The 19976-nt window shown below is 37.6% G+C and overlaps 1 protein-coding gene across 2 annotated transcripts in view; it reads left to right on the top strand.

The window, feature by feature from the left end:
- RGS12 (regulator of G protein signaling 12) overlaps window positions 1-19976 on the top strand; it is a gene marked incomplete at both ends in the record, with an annotated part of 78271 nt that overhangs the window by 11118 nt on the left and 47177 nt on the right. For both annotated transcript variants that reach the window (XM_084266619.1, XM_084266618.1), the window contains one exon: window positions 5407-5529. In XM_084266619.1, coding sequence (XP_084122745.1) covers window positions 5407-5529 — 123 coding nt within the window. The remainder of the gene's footprint in view (window positions 1-5406; window positions 5530-19976) is intronic.

Below are 19976 nucleotides of genomic sequence, written 5' to 3'. Positions count from 1 at the left end.
GCCAAAAATCTTTGTCCTGTAAGATTCAGGCCCTTTAATTTCCCTTCAAGGTCACGAATTGTAATGTGTTTTCCATGAAAAGATTAAATTTGCTGGATGTTTTAAAGCTGACCTAAGCCTTACAGTTGTTTGGGGTTTTTTTTATTTCCACCTCCCACCCCCCCTGCCTCCTGCTGCCAGCTCCCTGTATTTTGTCATTGTCAAGGATCCCTGAACACCTAGCAAAAATCTCCCACTTCCTTAGCCTCTTGTACTTAAGGACTTGCTGCCTCCTTCCTGCTTCTTCAGCTTTCAAACTGTTGTGTCAGAGGAGAGGAATCTCACTTTTGGAGAGTGAGACAAAGACCGTGTAGTACCAAATGGAAATTTCAGGTTGCTATGATGATAATTTGTTAAAAAGTTACACTACTTGCTAAGTGCATTTGCTAGAGTATGGAAGAGCATGATACAGCTAATGCAATAGCTACGAATTTCTTTAGGCTAATTGAAGATGTTTTCTAAAGGTTTTCTGTTTCTTTGGGTTCTGAATAATTGATAAGGTTTCATCAACCTGCTTCTGTGCACTCATGCTGCAGGTCAGAGTGTCGTATCGACTGTCATAGTTTCACATTGCATTTCTTTGGCAGTAAAAACATAAAGAGTTCCTGTCGTGCTTAGGGGCCAGAGTTGGAAGTTAGCATCACCAGTTGTGTTATCATGACTGCCTGTAAATCCATGTTTGAAACAGGATTACTTTGTTTGTAAACTACAGTTCATTGTTAGTGGAGATGAGGGGGTGAGTCTGCTGCAGTTTGGGAGCTGATGTGAATGGTCAGATATGTGCAAAGTCCTTTATACCAACACAGATGATGAAAAAAAAATTATATAGAAACTAGTGCCTAACTTGTTTTGTTAGGTAAAATTATTTCTAGGAGCTCATCCTCTTCCTTTCTGTCTATAAGAACTAGATATGTGCAAGTCACCTTGTACTGGATCACTTTCGTTCTTTCTGTCCCTATGTGTGCAGTCTAGCATGAGTCGTGCTGCTTCATTCCATCCTGCTTATACATGAAATACAACATTTTCCACTTTCTCATTTGTACCTTTCTTGTACACCTTCCTTGTTATCAGACAGAGATCATTCCCACTTGCACACAGTCACAAACTTCTGCTGTATCGGTCTTCCCCTGATGACTTAGTCTTTTAATGTCTTTCTTTTTACATTTATTATCCACAAGGCCATTACCAAATAAGCAGGCTAATAAATAAATAAAAATATTATTTGAGGGGAAGAAAGACTATAGTTTGCTCAGTGACTGATGGTTATTTCAGGGGAATGTTTTTGCACTTGCCATTTACTGTTAGGCTAAGGAAAAGGGGTCGTCTACTAATATATTCAAAATATATTTATGCAGACCCATTAATTGTCCTGGTTTGGTTTTTTTCCTGCTTATGATTATACATTTAACAGGTATTTCAGTCCATGCTAGTTCATAATTTTTACTTTATTGTAAGAATAGAAGGAATGGATGTTTTTAGAGCATCACTATTTTAAATCCTTTAATCCTTTGTTGTTTTTCCTCTCCATCTGCCAGATCATATCAGGATAATGCTTTTAGAGATAGGTTCTTCTGTGCTTTCCCTGGAATAGATAGTAGTGGCAGGGTTGTAAGTGTCTGTATTGCAAAATGCAGAGGCTGTATTGCTGTATAGCATACTTTTTACTAATCAATTTGTTTTCACAGATTTCCGTGCTTTTCTGTTTGGTTTTGGGTTCCTAAAACAAGATGAAATATCAGATTCACTTTCTAAACTGTTCTGTGAGAGGATTTCTTAGATTTTCTTGAATATAATGGTATTTTTAGTTTTCTTTCATAGATTCAGCAACACGCTGATGATAGCAAATGGTTCTAGGCTTTATAGGCATTCTGTATTTAAAAAACCCCACAGCCCAGTGTTCATGGAGCAAATTTCAGTGGGTTAGTGTGGCAGCTGGCAGTGAATCAAACAGCATGTTGTTGGTCATACAGTATACTGTTTTGAAATCTTTTATGGTTCATTTATTTTTTAACATCTGTTTAATAGCATAATAGATACTTTTAGAAGTATGATTATTTCTTTATGGCTAACAGACTGCAAAATTTACATTAATGGCAGTCAATTGCAGTAGGAATCTCTCTTTGCTCAAATCCTGTGACTTTCTTTAGCCATGCCGATTACTGCATTCAAGTTGCAATGGCTGTTGTCTCTTCAAGTCATGGATGCTTTTATTGCCAGCCCTTCAGAGTCCCATGAAAAATACTTGTCATAATGTTGCTGCTGTTTGCTTAAGCTGTGTGATTATTTGTGTGCATCTCTGTATGCAGGGCAATTTTTTAAACTGGTAGGCAGGAGGTCTGCTTTCATAGTCTCAGTGCCTGAGCAGAGTCAGTAAAGGCTATAAAGTGAGTTTCTCAGCACCCTCCTTAATTTCCAATGTCTTCCTTAATTTCCTAGATTATTAATTTGATTCTTCAGAGCAAGGAAGAGATTTTTGTGACTGTTTCTTAAGCACTTATTCTCAGGGTCCTTTTTTTTTCCCTGCTCTCATCTTTACCATTCCATCCAGAGCTCAGTACTGAATTTTGTATAAGAATGTCAAAAACTGTAAAGAAAAAGATGTCTTGAATTCTAATTTACTGTTCTCTTTTCTACTACCACACAATTTGCAACTGGGTTTGTGTCCACTCTTTCTCTTTGTTATGTTTCTGACCAGAAATAGGTAAGCGGCATTTACTTCTAAATTGGGGCATCTGGTGTTAATTAATCTTATCTAGAATCTGCTTCTCAGTTGAATCTAATTAGATTTGTCTTTAGGCAGTTTGTTCCTCTTCCTTCAATTTGTAATGTTACTGGTTCAAAATGTTTTTTGAGCGTATGTTCTCTAGTTATATGCCTTAATGTCCCAGAATCATATATGGCAATCTCCACTATTTAAACATACACTGCACAGTTTATATTCTTTTCTGGATGAATTAGAAAGACAAGTGAAAAGATAGTTGTTATGCAAAATAGATGTGACTGCTATTGATAGCTTTTTTCCTTTGTTTCCTTTCACTAGTTTTCTTTTATGAAAGACAAAGTCCTCTGAGGGATGCATCTCATTTTTGAGAAATACGTGAGAGATGATGAAGCAGAATCTACACTGTAATTATTTAATTAGTTTCAAAATACTCACTGTGCTTGCGCTAAGGATGTCATGAATTTCAGTAGCCTTAGAATTCACTCAACTGTTCGTAGTCTAATAGTTCTTTCCACTAATTCACAGATTAAAAATTTTAAAATTGCAAAACTGGTGTGGTCGTACTTGACTAATGGAGAAACCTCATAGCTGTACACATGTATTCATGCTGCTTTACCAGGAGCATGTAGGAGGGGCCAAGTCAGTGTTTTGATAATTTATGCATTAAAAGTAATGGATACTGCTGAATTTAGGCAAGGGTTAATGTGGAATTCATTGTCTGACACAGATTACTGCCTTAGGTATAAGCTTTCAGTTTAGACTGGAACGACTGCGGGGCTCATAAGATATGAGCCAAGGGGGAACCACCTCAGTGGTACCTCCCTGGCTGAATGGATGACTTTAGAAGCTGCTCAGAAAGAGCAGAAATGTCCTTTCTATAGTGGGTGCTGTCTGTGAACACTTACAGAGACAAACTTGTCCACCTTCACATTTAGTTGTGGAAAAGCCGTTTTAGCTTGTTTATGCTGCACTTTTAATGGTCCCTAAAAAAACCTTAGAAACTAATTGCCAGCAGCTAGATTTCCAGTTTTCTGGCAGAAAACTGCCCAATTTTCTTCCCAACCAATATTAAAAAGAAAACTTAGGAAATTGAAAATTGTGAGGAAGGGAGATTTAATAAAAAAAATGATCAATTTTAACAGTGAATGGAGAAGCTCGAGTCTCAGCCTGTTGCAGTGATGATCCCTGCACACTGGATCCAGATTTTGTATATTGCTTTATGCCTTGACATTTCTGAGGGCTTGGAAATGGTCTGTTGTGAATATTGGTGATTGTCAGAGCCCTGTTGCTAAAACTGTTGACTTCCTAGGAAAAAGGAAACAGGCAGACATATTCTGTTGGATACCTTCTCTTTTATTGTCGTAAGGAGGCTGTAGAATATTTTTGATGCTCTTCTCAGCTTTCTATGAGTTGTTGGTAGCGTGAGATTATAAGAATGTGAAATTTATGATGGGTCTTCTGGTTAATGTGACGTGTATAGGCTTTCAAAAATGTGGAAAAAAAAAAAAGTATTTTAGAACTGAGGCCTCAGCAACTTGCCCAAAGGAAGAAACAAATGCAAATATAAAAATTAATAAACATTACAAAGCCGTCAATAAGTAATTATAACTGTACTAATAAATATATTTATAAGCTTACTGTGCTGAAGAAAGATGCTGAAATCAAATAGAAGAAAATGTACTCTGAATTAAACTCCGTTGCTCTCTGAAGTGGGAAAGCATCAGAAGACAGGGAGGAATTTTTCCCACATTGAATCCTGCAGTGAAAGGAATCCAAAATTTCAGGCACATAATCACAAGTTTTTATAATGTAGTGAGTTTATGTACATCTGCTTAGCACCAGTCACTGACTGTGTGCCTACTCTTAGGTGTAAATGTACACTTGGCCATTTGGCATAAACGGGGTGTGTACATGCTGCACTGTTGTAGCTTAACTGACATCTGGTGACTTTTTAAGGAGAAAGAGAATGATTATGGGGAAAAGAGAAAGCTGTTTGATTTAATCACTGCAGGACCAATTGTCATTGAATGTCATTGTCATTGAACGTGTGAGTGAGGTGGTTTCTTCCCTCAGAACAGAAGTTCCAGCATTTTGTACTGTGTGATTTAAGAAGTTGGACTTCACAGTACGAAGTCTAAAAAAAGCCCTAACAAACCAGTGGTGAAACTAAGATTTATGAAGTAGGAAGAAAGATTCCAAAAGAAACTGGGTGAGATGATTTCTAGGATGGTAATTTCCTACAGAAAGAGCAAATATTTTGTTGTTGTATTTTTCTAGTCAGGACAGTAAAGAGCTAGAATTGTCTTGCTTTTCATTAACCTCTGTCTACTAATAGTGACATGTAGCATGTGTGCACTTTAGCAACCTAACTGATGACTCACATTTATACAGTAACTTGGTGCTGAATATTTATGATATTTGACTTGAGACCGGAAAAGTCCTAACTTCAATTGTTTTAGTACATGATTTTACAGGGGTATCACAAGTGACCAACTGGTGTTAAAACTGTGGTCCTGTGACAGGTTTGCAAGTCCATCTGCTTGCAATTCTGTACCTATTGGTGGTTAAAGTTCAGATGCTGTCGCTACAAACAGCAACGTGCTAAAGAAGTAAAATAATGATATATATATTTGTTTTTTGTTTAGGGTGCAAAATTTGGACATCCCGTGGGATTAAATCAGGCTCCTCCGCCCCCTCGTTCTTCTGTTCGAAGATCATTTGGAAGATCTAAGAGATTTAGTATTACTCGTTCCCTGGATGACCTTGAGGTAAATAACTTTCACTTAAAACTTAGAAGACCTGGAGAGGAACTTACAGTAGTTAATGCTGATCACTAATGAAAGTAAGCAAGTAATACTGCTAGTGTAATAAAGTTACTAATCATCATATGACATTTATGTGAGAAGAATACAGGTTTCATGTATCACCTCACTTTTTCAGTGTTTCTTTAATATTTTACATTGGTGCCAGCAGAGTCTGTTCTTTTTGTGGGGAATTTTGACTTTATTTTGCCCATCACAGCTGGTCACATTAAGCAAAATAACAGTTTTGCTGATGCAAATGTTCATCATATCTTAGGAATCATTGTATCATGGTATCATGTAAAAAATCAAATGCTTGCCATATTCTTATTTTCATTCCGCTGATGATCACTGCATTGAGAAAATTTTGGGAGGTTACATTTGTGGCTGGACTAGGCTCTTTACATAACTTCCTAAGGAATGTAACTTACTGAGTATGGGAAAGTTTTTAAAGATATGTAAATAGGTTTTTCCTGTTTTCAGCAGTTGAGAAAAGGAAATTCTTTATCAACTTGGAATTGCTCATTGGTTATGGTGATTCTGGATTTTTCTGAATGTAACATCATAATACTGTTTCACATCTGATATAACACCAGCTGGTGCCTGGTCCTCAGTGGCCAAACCTTATTGATTTTGGTGAAAGGAATGAAAAGGCATCTGAATTAAAAAAGATGCCCCTCCTGCTTTGCTGTGAGCCTCCCTCAACCAGCTGTAGGAATATGGCTTCTTTGTATCTTCTGTTCAAGTGTGCTTCCTCAGGAAAACCTGACCCATCGTGATGTGAAGGTGAATAGAGGTTTTTCCTTTGCACCTTTATCATACTTATCTGGAAGAAGGATTGTGCTTGGGGAGGAACAAAAATATGTGCAGAGCTCTTGGCATAGAACCATGTATGATACTGCTCTTCAGCATGGGAGGGAATGTGGCGTGCTGATTCTTCTAAATGGGAAGGAGGTGTTTAAGAAGCGTTTTGAGATGGGAGGAGGAAAGAAGGAGATATTCTGAGTTTCTTGCTTTGAGAAAATGTAGGAAGGATGGCATTTCATTGACTCTGAGCTAAAGGAGAGAGAAGCTCGGTGCGCTGGATTTGGGGGTGAACAGAATATATGGAAGGAGCCTCTGGTGTGCTTAGGGAATGCAGGTAGGAACTGATGTTTTAATGCACACTTTTTGTTGTGGTGTCTTTCTATCATGTTATCTGAAGCTTTTAAGTGTCATTTTCTTTCTATTCATGGAAAATACTGTATTTCTTTGCGCTCATAACTTTAATACAGTAATTGCATAGCTTTAACAAACAGAGCAAGATCCTTTGGATAAAGCTGCTTGGGAACCATCTAGCCAGATCTTTCTGCATCAGAAAATGGTGATTGTTCTAAATTATAACAGCTTTACCAGTTTTGTCAGAATTTCTGGTCACAGTAAGAGAGAATACTCTCAGAATATCTAAGAGCCTAGTGCTAGTAATTCACATGCAATAGGCAAAACCATGTTCTTCCAGAGTCAGAAATCATAGAGATTTATGTGCACATCTCATTTTTGAGAGGGTGTTTTAAACACCAAAATTTCTGTTGTAGGAGCTGGTTTACATTGTATAAAATATTCACTAAAACAGGGACATAGTAGTTACTTTCTGTTAGTTTCAGAAAGATGTCATAGTCACTGGCCTAAAAAGTCCATTTTTCTTTCATTATGTCTTAGTTGCTACTCATTAGTGTCTATAAATTGAGTCCCACCAACAAGGGGGATTGAGAGGCTCTCTGTGTTACCCAACATCCTAAGTCTTAAAGTTTTTACTTTGGATGGGGAAACATGTTCTAGGTCACAGTTTGAATTGGATAAAGAAACAATCTTTTAAATTCTGTGTTTGGATGAATGCCCTTACTACATGTAGCTATTTGGGCGTGGACCGTGCTCTGTCAATTGCTTCTTCTCACTTTGAAATCCCTATTATTTTTCCCTCTACATGCCCTTAGAGAATGATGCCCTAGCCACCAAGAGAAATACCAACCCAGAGAAGAATTTCAAAAATTTCATGAGTCAAAGTAAAAGAGTGTTGAGGTGATTCAGTTTTGCTTCTAACTTTAACATTGCTACTGCAGCACTTTTCCCAAGTACTGTTACATGAGGTGTAGTAGAACACAATGTTGTTAGTACATGTTAGATTATTTCAGGCCATCTATTTAGAGTTGCTGGAAGGGGAAATAACAATACCAGGAAATTCTTAGAGACTCCACCTTTGGAATAATGATCATGAACATACTACATAGGCTACTCAGTTCCTTTGGTGTTCCTTCCAGTTATCTTAACAGAATAGATAAGGTACTAACCCAAACATGAAGTTTAAAACTGAGTATGCTTCTCTGAGCTTGTGGGTTTGATTCCTGCTGGCATCCAACTTAGTATTCTAAACTGAGCAGTATAAGTAGCTTCTATGCAATTTCTTTTCTGGGCATATGCTGAACACTGTTTCCTTATGGGCCTGAAGAAAGCTGTATTTGCATTCTTTGTGAAAGTATGAGCTTGCTCCCCTTGTCTTTGGAGCAGTGGTGTATGAAATACCAGCCATTTGTTTTGCTGTCTTCTGCCATAAGGTGGCGTGATTTCTTTGCAGTTTGTTTTATTTTTTTAAAAAGTCCAAGCATAAACCATATTTTTCTATGTATTATTTCAATAAATAAAAACAACGATTTCAAGAGAATATTTCAGCTTTTCTTTTAATTTTTAATGTTATATCTGGCTAGAACTGTGCAGACAGTATTCTTCTATCATTAGAAAGAGCTGTAATGGTACAGTTGCCCTAATAGAACCTGTATACAAGATCATTTTAAATCTGGAGGGATGAAAATAGGATGAGAGTGCAAAAATAATGGACACATCTATGCCAAGACTATGGCATAGAAATTGAAGAGACCAGAACACTGCCTTTGTAAAAATTTACATTAAGCAGAGTAATCCTTTTACTCATGAATGGTTTTGTAACCAGGTTCTGTTATGCTTTCAACTGTAGCTCATTCCATTCATATCTTAATTTTGAGGTCTATAAAAATGGGTTTCCCTTGCAGTATTCCCTGGAAGTCAACAAATTTAGGTTCCTCCTCTCCAAGGTGAACATTCAAAGCTGTTGTGTTGGCTGAAAATCATTGTGGCATTGGTGCTTGGTATTTGTCTGTAGGGCAGAATAATATCATGAGAGACATAGTATCTTAGGCAAACACATGTAAGCCCTTTGAGTTTTGTTAAATAATCTTTTTAATATAGAGATCTTTTTAAAATTAAAGACTAATTAATTCTTTTAACTCAATATCAGGACAAAAAAAGATGACTGTTGCTGTTTTTCTTTTTGTCCTCATCCTGTATTGGAAACCTAAACACTATATCCTATGAAAAAGAACATTTATTTTCTAGTGTTTAGTAATTTTTTCCAAGTTGGAATGTATCATACATTCCTTTTAAAAATCAGTGTGAGGAATTTTGTTAGAATGTTCTATCTTAATTATAACCATTAATAATGTAGTATTATTAGCTGTTATTATAGATAATAATGCCTGATTTTTGCCTGTTTTGTTAATTCCACTGAAGCAACTTTTTTGCATTTCATCTACTAATTGAAAGCATACAACACATCTCTTTGGTATGAGGTTTTTATACTAATGAATGACATGTCTCTGCTGGATATTAGCTTTGGCATCTGTGGGTGGCAAAACCCCCTAAATGCTCATTTGACTTAATAATGAGTTTTTAAGTGGGTACCTGTCTTTGTTTGACTGATTTAAATCATCAGACAAAGCTTACACAGGGAGATAATAGCTTATATTAGACCAACTAGTACACTAGGAAAATCAAGACAAGAAGAGCTAAACACGCCCCAAACTTTTCCCACCCTGTCAGTTGATCTAATACAAGGTATTAACTCTCCCTGCGAGGTTGCTTCACTGATGTTCTTGGATCATCACCATGACCACAATGCCACCACGCTAACATTACTGCTAGTATGATTACACAGTTTAAATTAACAGGCCTCTTCACTCTCAGCTTATACTTGTGAATTTAAAATTTTAAAATAATGTTTATTTTCATCTTAGGTTTCACCAAATCTTTTAGGCTGTGATAACTTGCCATGGGCTGCCTGTATACACAAGTTCCACCGTGTACTACCTTCAAGTATTGTATTTTTTTGCAAGTACTTATCTATTTTTATCTATGATGTAACTGACCAATTGACAGTTTTGCCATCTGCTTTCCTGAAGGTGGAGAAAAGGCCAGTTGTGAAATTAAAACCGCATCAAGAATAAAATCTCCATTTTTGTATGCAAGAAGTAGCTCTGTATGTTTAGCATGCTAACAAGAGACTTCTTGAAAGGGTACTCTGGTCTCATATACAGATATTCTGAAGGATGAAAGCTAACACAGTCCAGCCCCTAACGCTGCTGTTTTGGAAACCTCATGGAACTGTGACCACAGGCGAGGTTGTTTCTCCCTTCCCTTTGCCAGAACCTGCCTGGTGTTGCTTTGTGGAGTGGCAGTGAATGGCAGTGCCAGGAGGGCTCAGCTTTTAAAACAGCATGAAGCTTAAGATGTGCACTTAGTGATTTTACAGTCGCTTGCTGTAAAAGCCCAGACCTCTTGCTGAACTACAATATAAAGCTTTGAATAGTGTAAGTTAATCATGGCATTAAATATTGATTTATTTACCTTGAATTACTGTAGCATGTGTGATCATGGAGCTCATCAGTAAGGCTTTGAAAGCAGTCAGTGGCTTCTGCCAGGCATTCTTCTGCTCTGTTCATACCTTTCACTGTTAGAGTCCTGGCTGTGCTGCGCAGTGGCCGCACACCTGTGCCAGGACACGGGGTCAGGCAGCGGATGGCAGTGCTTGGACTGTCACATTGTTGGACTTGCCATTTATGTGGCTTTGTCCTGAGCCAACTGGTGTATTTTCTGAAATGAATTTGGGTGTGGTTTAGAAGTTAGCCATAATGGCTAGCATCACTGCCCTGCAGGCAGTTTGGATGCAACTAATTGGATTGATAGGAGGTTGTGAGAGAGCTTGGTGGTATGACAATGCCTAGAAAGCACTGGCTGTCTTCAGAACAACGCAGTAGCTTATGGCACTATTTATTTGACTAGTACAGACAGAGCCAGTATGTCTGCAGGTTACTGTCATCTTGTGCTTGATGGGTGCCTATGGTATCCCTTACTAGGTTTTTGGGTGGGGGGTTCTGACATCATTCCTAGTGTGCCTTAAACATTTCCAAGAGTATAATTTTTTCACATTTGGTTTTCTAGACTGCTCTATTAAGATTTTCAAACTCTTTTCAGCATACTCCAGAGGATCTTCTGCAGGCTTTTACTTTGGCATGTGTGACCTTATCAGGTACTTAGGTAGTAACAACGGATATAACTAAAAGAAGGACAAGGTCATGCTAGCAGTGTACATTTATTTATTTTTTCCACAATGCACTAGCATTAACCTTAAGTCTTTGATAGTATTTTATACTGTACCATAATTATTTAAAGGTTACTAATATGCACTCTGTTTTCCTTACATTTATAGAATTCATTATGGAAAGTTCTTATGCTCTTCACAATGTTTTGTGAAGTATCTGACAAAGGTGGCTTGGTCAAGAGATGAGTACAGTTGTGTGTAATCTCCATGTAAACAGCTTAGAATGTGCTGGGAGTTGGATCTCATCTCATCTTTCTTTGTGAGGTGCATATGGCAATGCTTGTCACAGCACTGCTTATCCCATAAATTGATGCCTAAGGAGAAACCAACAATGTTGTCTAACATGGATTCCATAGAGAATTAAGTCCTCATATGTGCAAAGACAGTTGGCACTGTATGGAGAAATTTCCTCTCGAGGAAGCAATCAGTACATTGTCTGACCTGCCACTTAAGTGCTCTCCGAGCCTTATGGCCTCTGAGTTTGGCTCTCTAACACAAGCAAAGTTCTGTCATGGAACCAGAAGCCACAGTATAGGCTTTCAGGGAGTAGATGAGAACTTGTGTCTAGCTTAAATCCTCAGACATCAGGCCTTACTTCATGGCAGTAGCTCATATTGACATTCTTGAGATGTATGATTAAATGGACACGTTTAAATCATAAGGTATCAACATCTCTGATGTTTGTGGAGCTACAAGGACTAGCCAGGGTGAACAAGTTAAAATAACCACCTGAAGCTACAGAGGGTTCACAGCCCTTAGTTCAGCAATGTGAGATATCAGACCTTGGTTGTGGCTCTGCTCCTTTGGTTCTGGCTTCTTTGTGTGACAAAAGTCTGTGCTTGCTGGATTGGGACACTTGGTAGGCAGGCAATCTCTAAGAGATGGCTTTCTCCATAACTTTCAGTACCTAGTGTTCTTTTAAAATTGGGCTTGCTTGCTTTGAACTAAGAGTCTTTGCTCTCCTGGGTCTAATTCATGAGGCATGTTAACTCCCTCACATTAAGGCAAAGTAATAGCTTACAGCACTGGGGTCTGGTACTGAAACCCAGAATTATTTGCTGCTTAAGGCTGGCCCTTGCTTCAGTTTCTTCTGTTACAGTTGTTGATTCAAGAGCATCTTTTAAGGCTCCTCCCAAGAAGGTGAGCAGTGAGGTGAAGTTACTCAGGGTAATAAGGACAAGAGCAGTCTCTGAAGATGAGAGCAGGCTGCTTTTATAATGCTGGATGACTGGACAACAAAATGGCAGATGAAAATGCATGCAGATAAATGTAAAGCAGTGCAAATGAGGCAAAATAGTCCTAGCTACATGTATAAAATTATATACATACACGTCTCTGAGCTGACTGTTTCCTCTCAGAAGTAAGGTCTTTGAGTTACAAGCTCAATACAGTAGCAGTGAAAGAAAATCTTATGTTATGGATTACTAGGGAAGGAATAGAGGAAAAAAAATGACATCATAATTCCATTGTATAAATCTATGATTTGCCCACACCTTGAGCGTTACATTCTGGTCTCTTTAATTCAAAAAGGTTACAATACAGTAGAAATGGAAAAAGTTCAGAAAGGCATAGCAAGAGTACAAAACCATGGGTGGCATAGGAAAAGTAGTTGGGATTGATTGCTCACCGTCTCCTTTGGGACAAGAAGTCGGCACCATTAATTAAAGGTAGCTGGAGCCAGGAGCAAAACAAACAGAACACGATTGTTCATGCAAGAGGTGTGTCGGTCTGTGGGACGCCTCACCACTGAGTGCTGTGGATGCAAGAAATTTGCATGTCCTGGGGGGAAAGTGGCCAAGTATTTGGAAGAGAGACCCACTGGGGATTGTTAAGAAGACAAGCCGCACCAGGTTCAGGAAATCTCCTGAGCTGAAAATACCTGTAGTCTGGGAGAATGTCATCAGGGAAAGGTCCTGTATGTTGTCCTGTGTGTGGCCACTACTGGAAACATAATACTGGGTTTGATAAACCTGTGTTCGGAACTGATTGTGTTCTTTGACTCATGGACAGACATTGCATCTCCTCAGCTTGGGGGTCACGGACTTTCCACGCAGGAAGCTGTGTTTCCTTTCACTTGGTGTAAATATGTCTGTTTGCAAAGCCTGGGGCTCGCTGCCCATAGTATCTCCTAGTGCAGCTCAACTGCCGTGGGCTCTGGGCACATTCGCTGCGTGTGCTCTGAGGGAGGCCGCACCTGCAGCCTTCCCAGCTAGAGCTGCTGCTGCCAAACAGGTCGCCCGTGCAATTCCCGGGTGGAAATGGGGAGCTGGGTGACTGTTTTTACACCTCTCTGTCCCTGCCCTCCCTTGCCTGCTGTTCCTGTTACCTGCATGTCTTTTTTTTGTCATGCCATGTGCTAATGGGGGTGAAGAGGGATTTCTGCTTTGTGAGACCCAGGTAATGTTAGGGAGTGAATTAAGGCCTTATTGAATGAACTGACTTAATATTTTGGAGTATAATCAATGAAGTGATAGCGCTGTAGCTATCCGAATTGTTCCTGACCCTGTCTCCATGCTGGGATTTTAGCTAGGAGTTGGTACCGTTTAATTTTCACCATCTCATGGCTTTCTCAGTCCAGTGAAGGTTTTTTGGGGGGGCAGTTTTGGTGGGTTTTTTTGTTAAAGTCACTTGTGAAGCTTTTACTAGATGAGCTACTGGTTTTTATTCAATATTAAATCATCAAAACATTTAATCTGTTTTTCTGATACTTAACCCCAGTAAAATTTCCCTGGATTGGGGAACTGCAGAAGGATGGTGTTACTTTTTATGCAGAAAGCGTGTGTGTTTCTTTCTGAAAAGGCACCGATCTTGCTGGTCTGTCTGGAGAATAGGTGTGGTATCGAAAATTACGTGAATCCTGTTTCACTTGGAACGCGATCCTTGTAAATGCCAGTGCTCTGCTTGCTCAAAAGAACACGGAGCGTTTTGGTAGGGTGAGATAGATTGCATAATGTGCATACATGTGATTGTAATCATAGGGAGACATGCACCTACGTGCCAGAAACAGCAAGAAATTTGTTGTGAGCCTTGCAAGGTATAATATTTAATTTTTTAAAAAACAGTTATTTTAGGTTATGTTTTAAGTATTTTTAATAGGGATTGATGGCCTAGTTCATTCCAATAATATACTTATCATGGGGGAATGCATTAAAAATGAGAATACTTTGGAGGAAAAAGAAACGTTGACTCAATGCTTAAACAAGTTAGTACAAACATTTAAGATGAGTGTGAATGCATGCTTCCCAAATGAGTTTTACTTTACCAGATTCCTCAGCAGCATGCTGTTGTCTTTACAGCAGCTGCATTGTTACACAGGACCCGCCTAAACACCAGTTTAAAAGCTGCCTGTTCCTTTTGATGAGAAGATAGGGAACCAGTATTGAGGGCGGAGAATGTGCTGGGGAGGGAGGAGAATGGGAGAGGTGTTGATAGGGCAACAGACAGAGAAGCGTCATTTTTTTACTGGACTCTGGAAGAAGTAAATATGTGTTCAGAAAGAGCGTAATAATTAAGTTGGAGGGGCTGTTTCTTAACAATGAGCTTTTAAACTGTTTATACATGGAGAAAACTTTTACTGATAGTCAAGTGTCTGTAAGTATAAAGTTTTGTTTGTCTAAAGCGAACAGAAAAGAGGAATATGGTTTAATGAGTAATCTTCCGAGCTAAGAAATCTTGCAGTGAAATATGATAAATAATGCTTCTAAGGATTCAATGAGGTTTTAAAGAGACAAAGTTCGTAAGTATAAGTGTTTAAATTGACTTTCTATATAAGCTCTGTTATGAAATTAAGAATACACATTTTTAGAGATGTGTTTTAAATCTCTCTTTAGCATTGTATTGCTTTTAAAATATAATAGTTATACAGGTACTTAGAGAAGTAAGCTTTTTTTATAAATCTTTCACTTACTTTTCAGTATACTTGCACGTGTTTCTGCAAAGCAAGAGTGCTATGTTCTAAGTTACCTTCAAATTGTTACAGCATTTTTAAGGTGTGCTTAAGTGAGGGTTTTTTCCTTCCAGCTGGATTTGTATCCAATAAAACAGAATCCAGATGGTATAGATTATTGAAGTAACTGAAAATAAATGAGTATTTATGGAATATAAAATTTTTGAGGTGTGGAGAGTTCAGACCAGTTTTAGCTTCTCGTTGCTCAGAAAACACATAATTTGCCAGTAAAGGTCCTAGCTGTATAATCAAATTTTGATATTATCATCTTATTCTTTATGTCTGCATATCTCAGAGTATAATTTGTGCTTTAATGCTAAAAGTACAGCAGCAAAACTATCAGTTTTTAAAATGAAAAGGGAAAGAAACAATTGTTAAAGGTTTTGGAAGATATTTGCATCGTTTACTTAAAAAATAATAGTTTTCATGCTCAGTTTTACATTACTGTCCTCAAAATCTGTTGATTCTTGGAGGCTGTCTGCAGTAGCAGAAAATTCTGAGTGGCTTAATGTGTTTCAGTGATCTGTCACTTAACCATATCCTTCTTAATATGTAATTTAATTTTAATTTACTGTTGGGCTGCAAGTCACCTTCCATCTGGGTGGGCAAGCTATGCTGTTTCTGCATGTTTTTATTAGTGGAAAGAATTCAGTTGTCTTAAAATGTTGATCAACAGATGGAAAAAATATTAATTTAAAAAAAAATTTAAAAGAAATGTATTTTCTATTGCCAGTACACAGTTTCTACAGAAGTGTTTATCAAAGTTTACATGCTGTTTTCAAAACCAAATATTTGTTTTTAGAGTAGCTTTCTGGATGGCAAGTCTTCCTGAACTTCATACTTTAAAACAGTCTCAGCAGTGTAGGCAGACACCAGAGGGCACTCGGAACAGCAGTTTGCATCCTGTCGCTTTGCTTCACTGAATTTAGTGTATGGGAAGTTTTGGTATGTAACAAGGAGGCTTGCATTTCAGTTATTTATACACAAACAAATACCAAATAGTTTGGCTTGACAAGTTTTTTCATTCGTATTGCCTTGGAACGGGAAGGACTTGTACTTTATAAATTACTAGAGGGAAACCACAATATTGGAAATAGGAGAATCGTCCTTTTGATCAGTCTTACATATGGGGTCTCTTATTGTCGAGCAGCTGACAAATCATTGACAAAAATGTATCTGGACAGATTATAGAAGATTTGGAGAATTAGGAAAAGTTCTCTTAATTTGTGTGTAGGCTTCTGATACTGATTTTTATTTCAGCAACTAGGGTCAGTGAGATAAATCACCTTTTTCACAGATTTTTTTTTTCTCCGGCTTACAGGCAAATAATAGTTACTTTCTTTAATATGAAGTAATAATAAAAAGGATACTTGATGAGATTTAAGATTTTTTTATGGTACATTCTGCCATTATCAAATTTACTTTAGGGATTTGTGTAACCACAGCTGAACCAGGGGATTGCCTCTTCCTAGTTGCCTGGCATTTTTTGCGTGTGTTTGTGTGTGTTTCATTTAAGAGTCAAGAATATATTAAATCCTATTCATCTTTTGACAAGTTAAAACTTATCCAGGCTTCCTGTCATTCTGTCTTTCTCTTCAGCTTTTTCTGCTCTGAAAACAAATGTACAAAAGAAAATAAGAGCAGGAAGTGAAGGGAGGGTAGAAGAGAAAAACAGATCAACCTTATCTGGGGTCTCTACCCCTTCCCACAGTTTTGCTTCTCAGCAGATGGATGTGGGTTTACAAATGTCATCTTTGGTATATCTGAATAAGGTTTTTAAAGCTGTCATGTCATATTTTAACACTTTCCATTAATAGCTTTGCAAATTAACATTCCTTCTGCGTTTGACCTTTGAACTTTGAGTTGCCTGCCTGGCTTACAAATATGGTACACCAAATCATAAGATTTTCCATCTGGCAGCTGCTGAAATAACCTGTGAAAATGTAAAGGGATATGAATTTTTTTTAAAGGGCTTTCAGAGTCACGTGACATTTCATAGCCATTATCATAAACTGGTACTAATTGCTAGAGCTTATTTGCAATGCTTGCAGAGTCAGTGTATGGAAAAAATGTGGCCATGCAATGCTTAGTTCAATGAAATAAAATCAACAACTCTAAAGGTCTGTTTAAAGTAAGGGATTATTAGGTTTATAACACCAAGTATGACTGCCTACAATGTATAAAACATTGCCCACACACATTGTTTGCAACAGTTGCTCCTGTGCTGTTCTTGCTGCTATGTCCCATTGCATGTGGGGCTATTTTCCTCCTGATCATTCTTGTGTTCTTGTGAATAACCCTCCAAAACTCTCCTGGTGCATTTGGTCTTTCTAGGTAATTCCGAATAGAACTGATAAAAGTCCTTTGTTGTGTTACCTGAAAGGGGTGCTCACAGGACAGTTTTCTAGGCTTTTCTGGTCCTTTTGTGCTTTTTACTTCTCCAATGTAAGGGTTATGCAACCTGGTCACCCAGGTATTTGCAATGGTGTTCCTGTTTGGTTAAGGTATTGACAGTGAAAATACATTCTGCATCCTACTTGGTTTAGTAGTTCAAAATGCATTATTTAAATAGCTCTGGCATGTTTTCTTTAGAAAAATTCTAATACTTACCCACACATAGTAAAACTGCTTTTCTGTGCAGGTAGGATAAGGCATTTGCTGCTTAAGTCCTCCAATAATGGAGGGTGTAATTTGTAAAACACATTCCTTCCTGTCTACCCACCCATTTGTTTCCATTGCATTTCTTTATGGTACTTGTAGAAGACAGCATTCAGAAGTGCAGTGGTGTGCCTTCTCAAACAAGTAATCAATCATAAAATGAACTTTGTCCATTGCAGTAATTTCCTTATGTCTCTGGAATGCTTGTTAAAATATGCTTCCTCCATTTTCATCTGCAATTAGCTTAAAATTTCTTCTCTGATCGCACTAAATTAAATTGAGAATATTGAATTTTCCTGTTAACCATCTGATATCCAAAAATGGGAAGATGTGCAGACTTGGACTGTCTTTTGCAAGCCAATCTTGCCATGAGATCTTGAGTAAAGGCTCTTAACTTCTTATTTACTCATTTTCTCTCCGTTTAAGTTCAGACTAATAATTGCTTTATTCATAGGGTTGTTATTATATTAGGGGCTCAACCTAGGAACTGTGTGGGTGTGGGGGATTCCACATGTCACACTGAACAAGGGAGAAGATTCTTTCCTGAACTACTACTAGTAAATTCCCCTTGGTTTTAAGGACATCCCACAAGCATAAAAATGCCCACTAATCATTCCCAGTTTTCAATCATGGTCTCTATTAGCAGAAAATTGTATTCCAATTGTTTAAAAATTAACAGCAATGAATGTTTTAGGACCTATCTCTATTTACTCCTGAGTAGCAGCTAACTTCATGAAGTCCTGTACTTTCCATATACAGTTTCTTGAAGACACTGCTGTCAGAGGCAGGTTAATAGCACTTCCCTCTTGTGCTGCAAGGAGCCTATTTTGCTCTCTGTTCCCAAGGCGCCGTGCACAGAACTGTCTTGACATCACTTGAGCACAGGCTCGGGTAGCGAGGAAGGAAGGAAGGGCAGAATATCAGTTGGTTTCTGAAAGGGAAATTTTGTCTTTAAGTGAGGATGGGCTGCTCCTAGGTTTAACCAAATATGCCAAGTTTCCTTGTCCTGCAGATTTTTGCATGTGATTTATAGCGTTAACCACTGAAAAGTTAAAGGGAATAGACCGTTTGAGGTCCTACTTTCTTCTGGCTTGCATTATGTAAACCTCTGAAAATAGTGGTTTACTATGTAAATGTTTCTATAACTAATGTCAGGGTGATTAATGCTTTTCTGAAAACTGTCTTGGAAATCTATTTTATTGAATACAGGACTATCACACAATTCGAAGTCATTTTATTTTCCTGATTTGTTACAGGAAATGTTTTAAACTACAATCAGTGTGATTTATTCAAAATGATCTATCTTTTCTGGTGAGAGATAATTGAGATCTAATCAGAATCCCTGACGAACCACAGCTTCCTGCATTGGCCTGTTGCTATGGGTAACATAAAGGGAGTAAAATAGAACTTCATACGAAATGCCTTTAAACTTTACTGGCATGTACAGGCATGGAACGGGGCTGAATTTTTTAGTTTAATCTTTGAGAAGCTGGTGTGTTAAGGAAATGCTTTCTCCATATTAAGTGAAGATGAATTTAGGAAGAGTACTGTTAGGAAAAATAACTGCTGTTTCTTACGAAGAGCGGGTAAGTGTTATGAATTATATTTAGCTAAGGCAAGGCATCGTTGCAGTGAGAAATTAGAAGAGGCTATTGTTATTGGCAAGAAATCAGAGAAGAACATTATCAGCTTCAGAATGCTTTTTGCTTAGCCTTTAAGCCATTTTTACTTTAAAGTATTTGAGTAAAATTCCTTTGGAAAAGCAAGCATTGGATTTTATTACCAGAGAAGAGTAAAGGGAATCTTATTGTGCCAACTAGCATTGATCAGATTTTGAGATGTATTTATGAACTGTGCCCAATTTGTATGAAGCTAAAAAGTCAGTATGTTTATAATTGCCTATTTTTTTTAATTCTGTGCAATGTATTTATAGATGCTTTCTGTACATCACTATTATATCTTTGGGCAAAACTGTATATATTTTGTGTACATATGTTTATCAAAATAATTTTAGGGATGGATTTGGCATTTATGGCACTGTTTTTTGGGATAAGATTTGTTTGTGGTAAAAAGTTGAACATTTATTTTTTGTAGGAATTGTAAATGTCATATCATTCACTCTTCATATGTTGTTTTTATAGAATTAAATATTTGACAAATATTTAACCATCAGAGAAGAAAGTGTTCAGTAAAATTATTGTACAGTAGATGTACTGTATTTTTTTTTCTTGGGAATTCTTTCAGCTATAATACTTTTGTATTAACTGTTGTAAATGCACTTTGGTGGTAGAGAATTGAAAAGATAAATTATGCAATAAATAGCTCTCTTTTAAGGGGCATTCTGAAGGGGCATCCTTCTCATAG

Source organism: Gallinula chloropus, assembly GCF_964237585.1.
Source record: "Gallinula chloropus genome assembly, chromosome: 7".
In the NCBI taxonomy this organism is placed as follows: domain Eukaryota; kingdom Metazoa; phylum Chordata; class Aves; order Gruiformes; family Rallidae; genus Gallinula; species Gallinula chloropus.
Note: the sequence above shows the minus strand (reverse complement) of the source record. Positions and strands in the feature narration are given on the sequence as shown.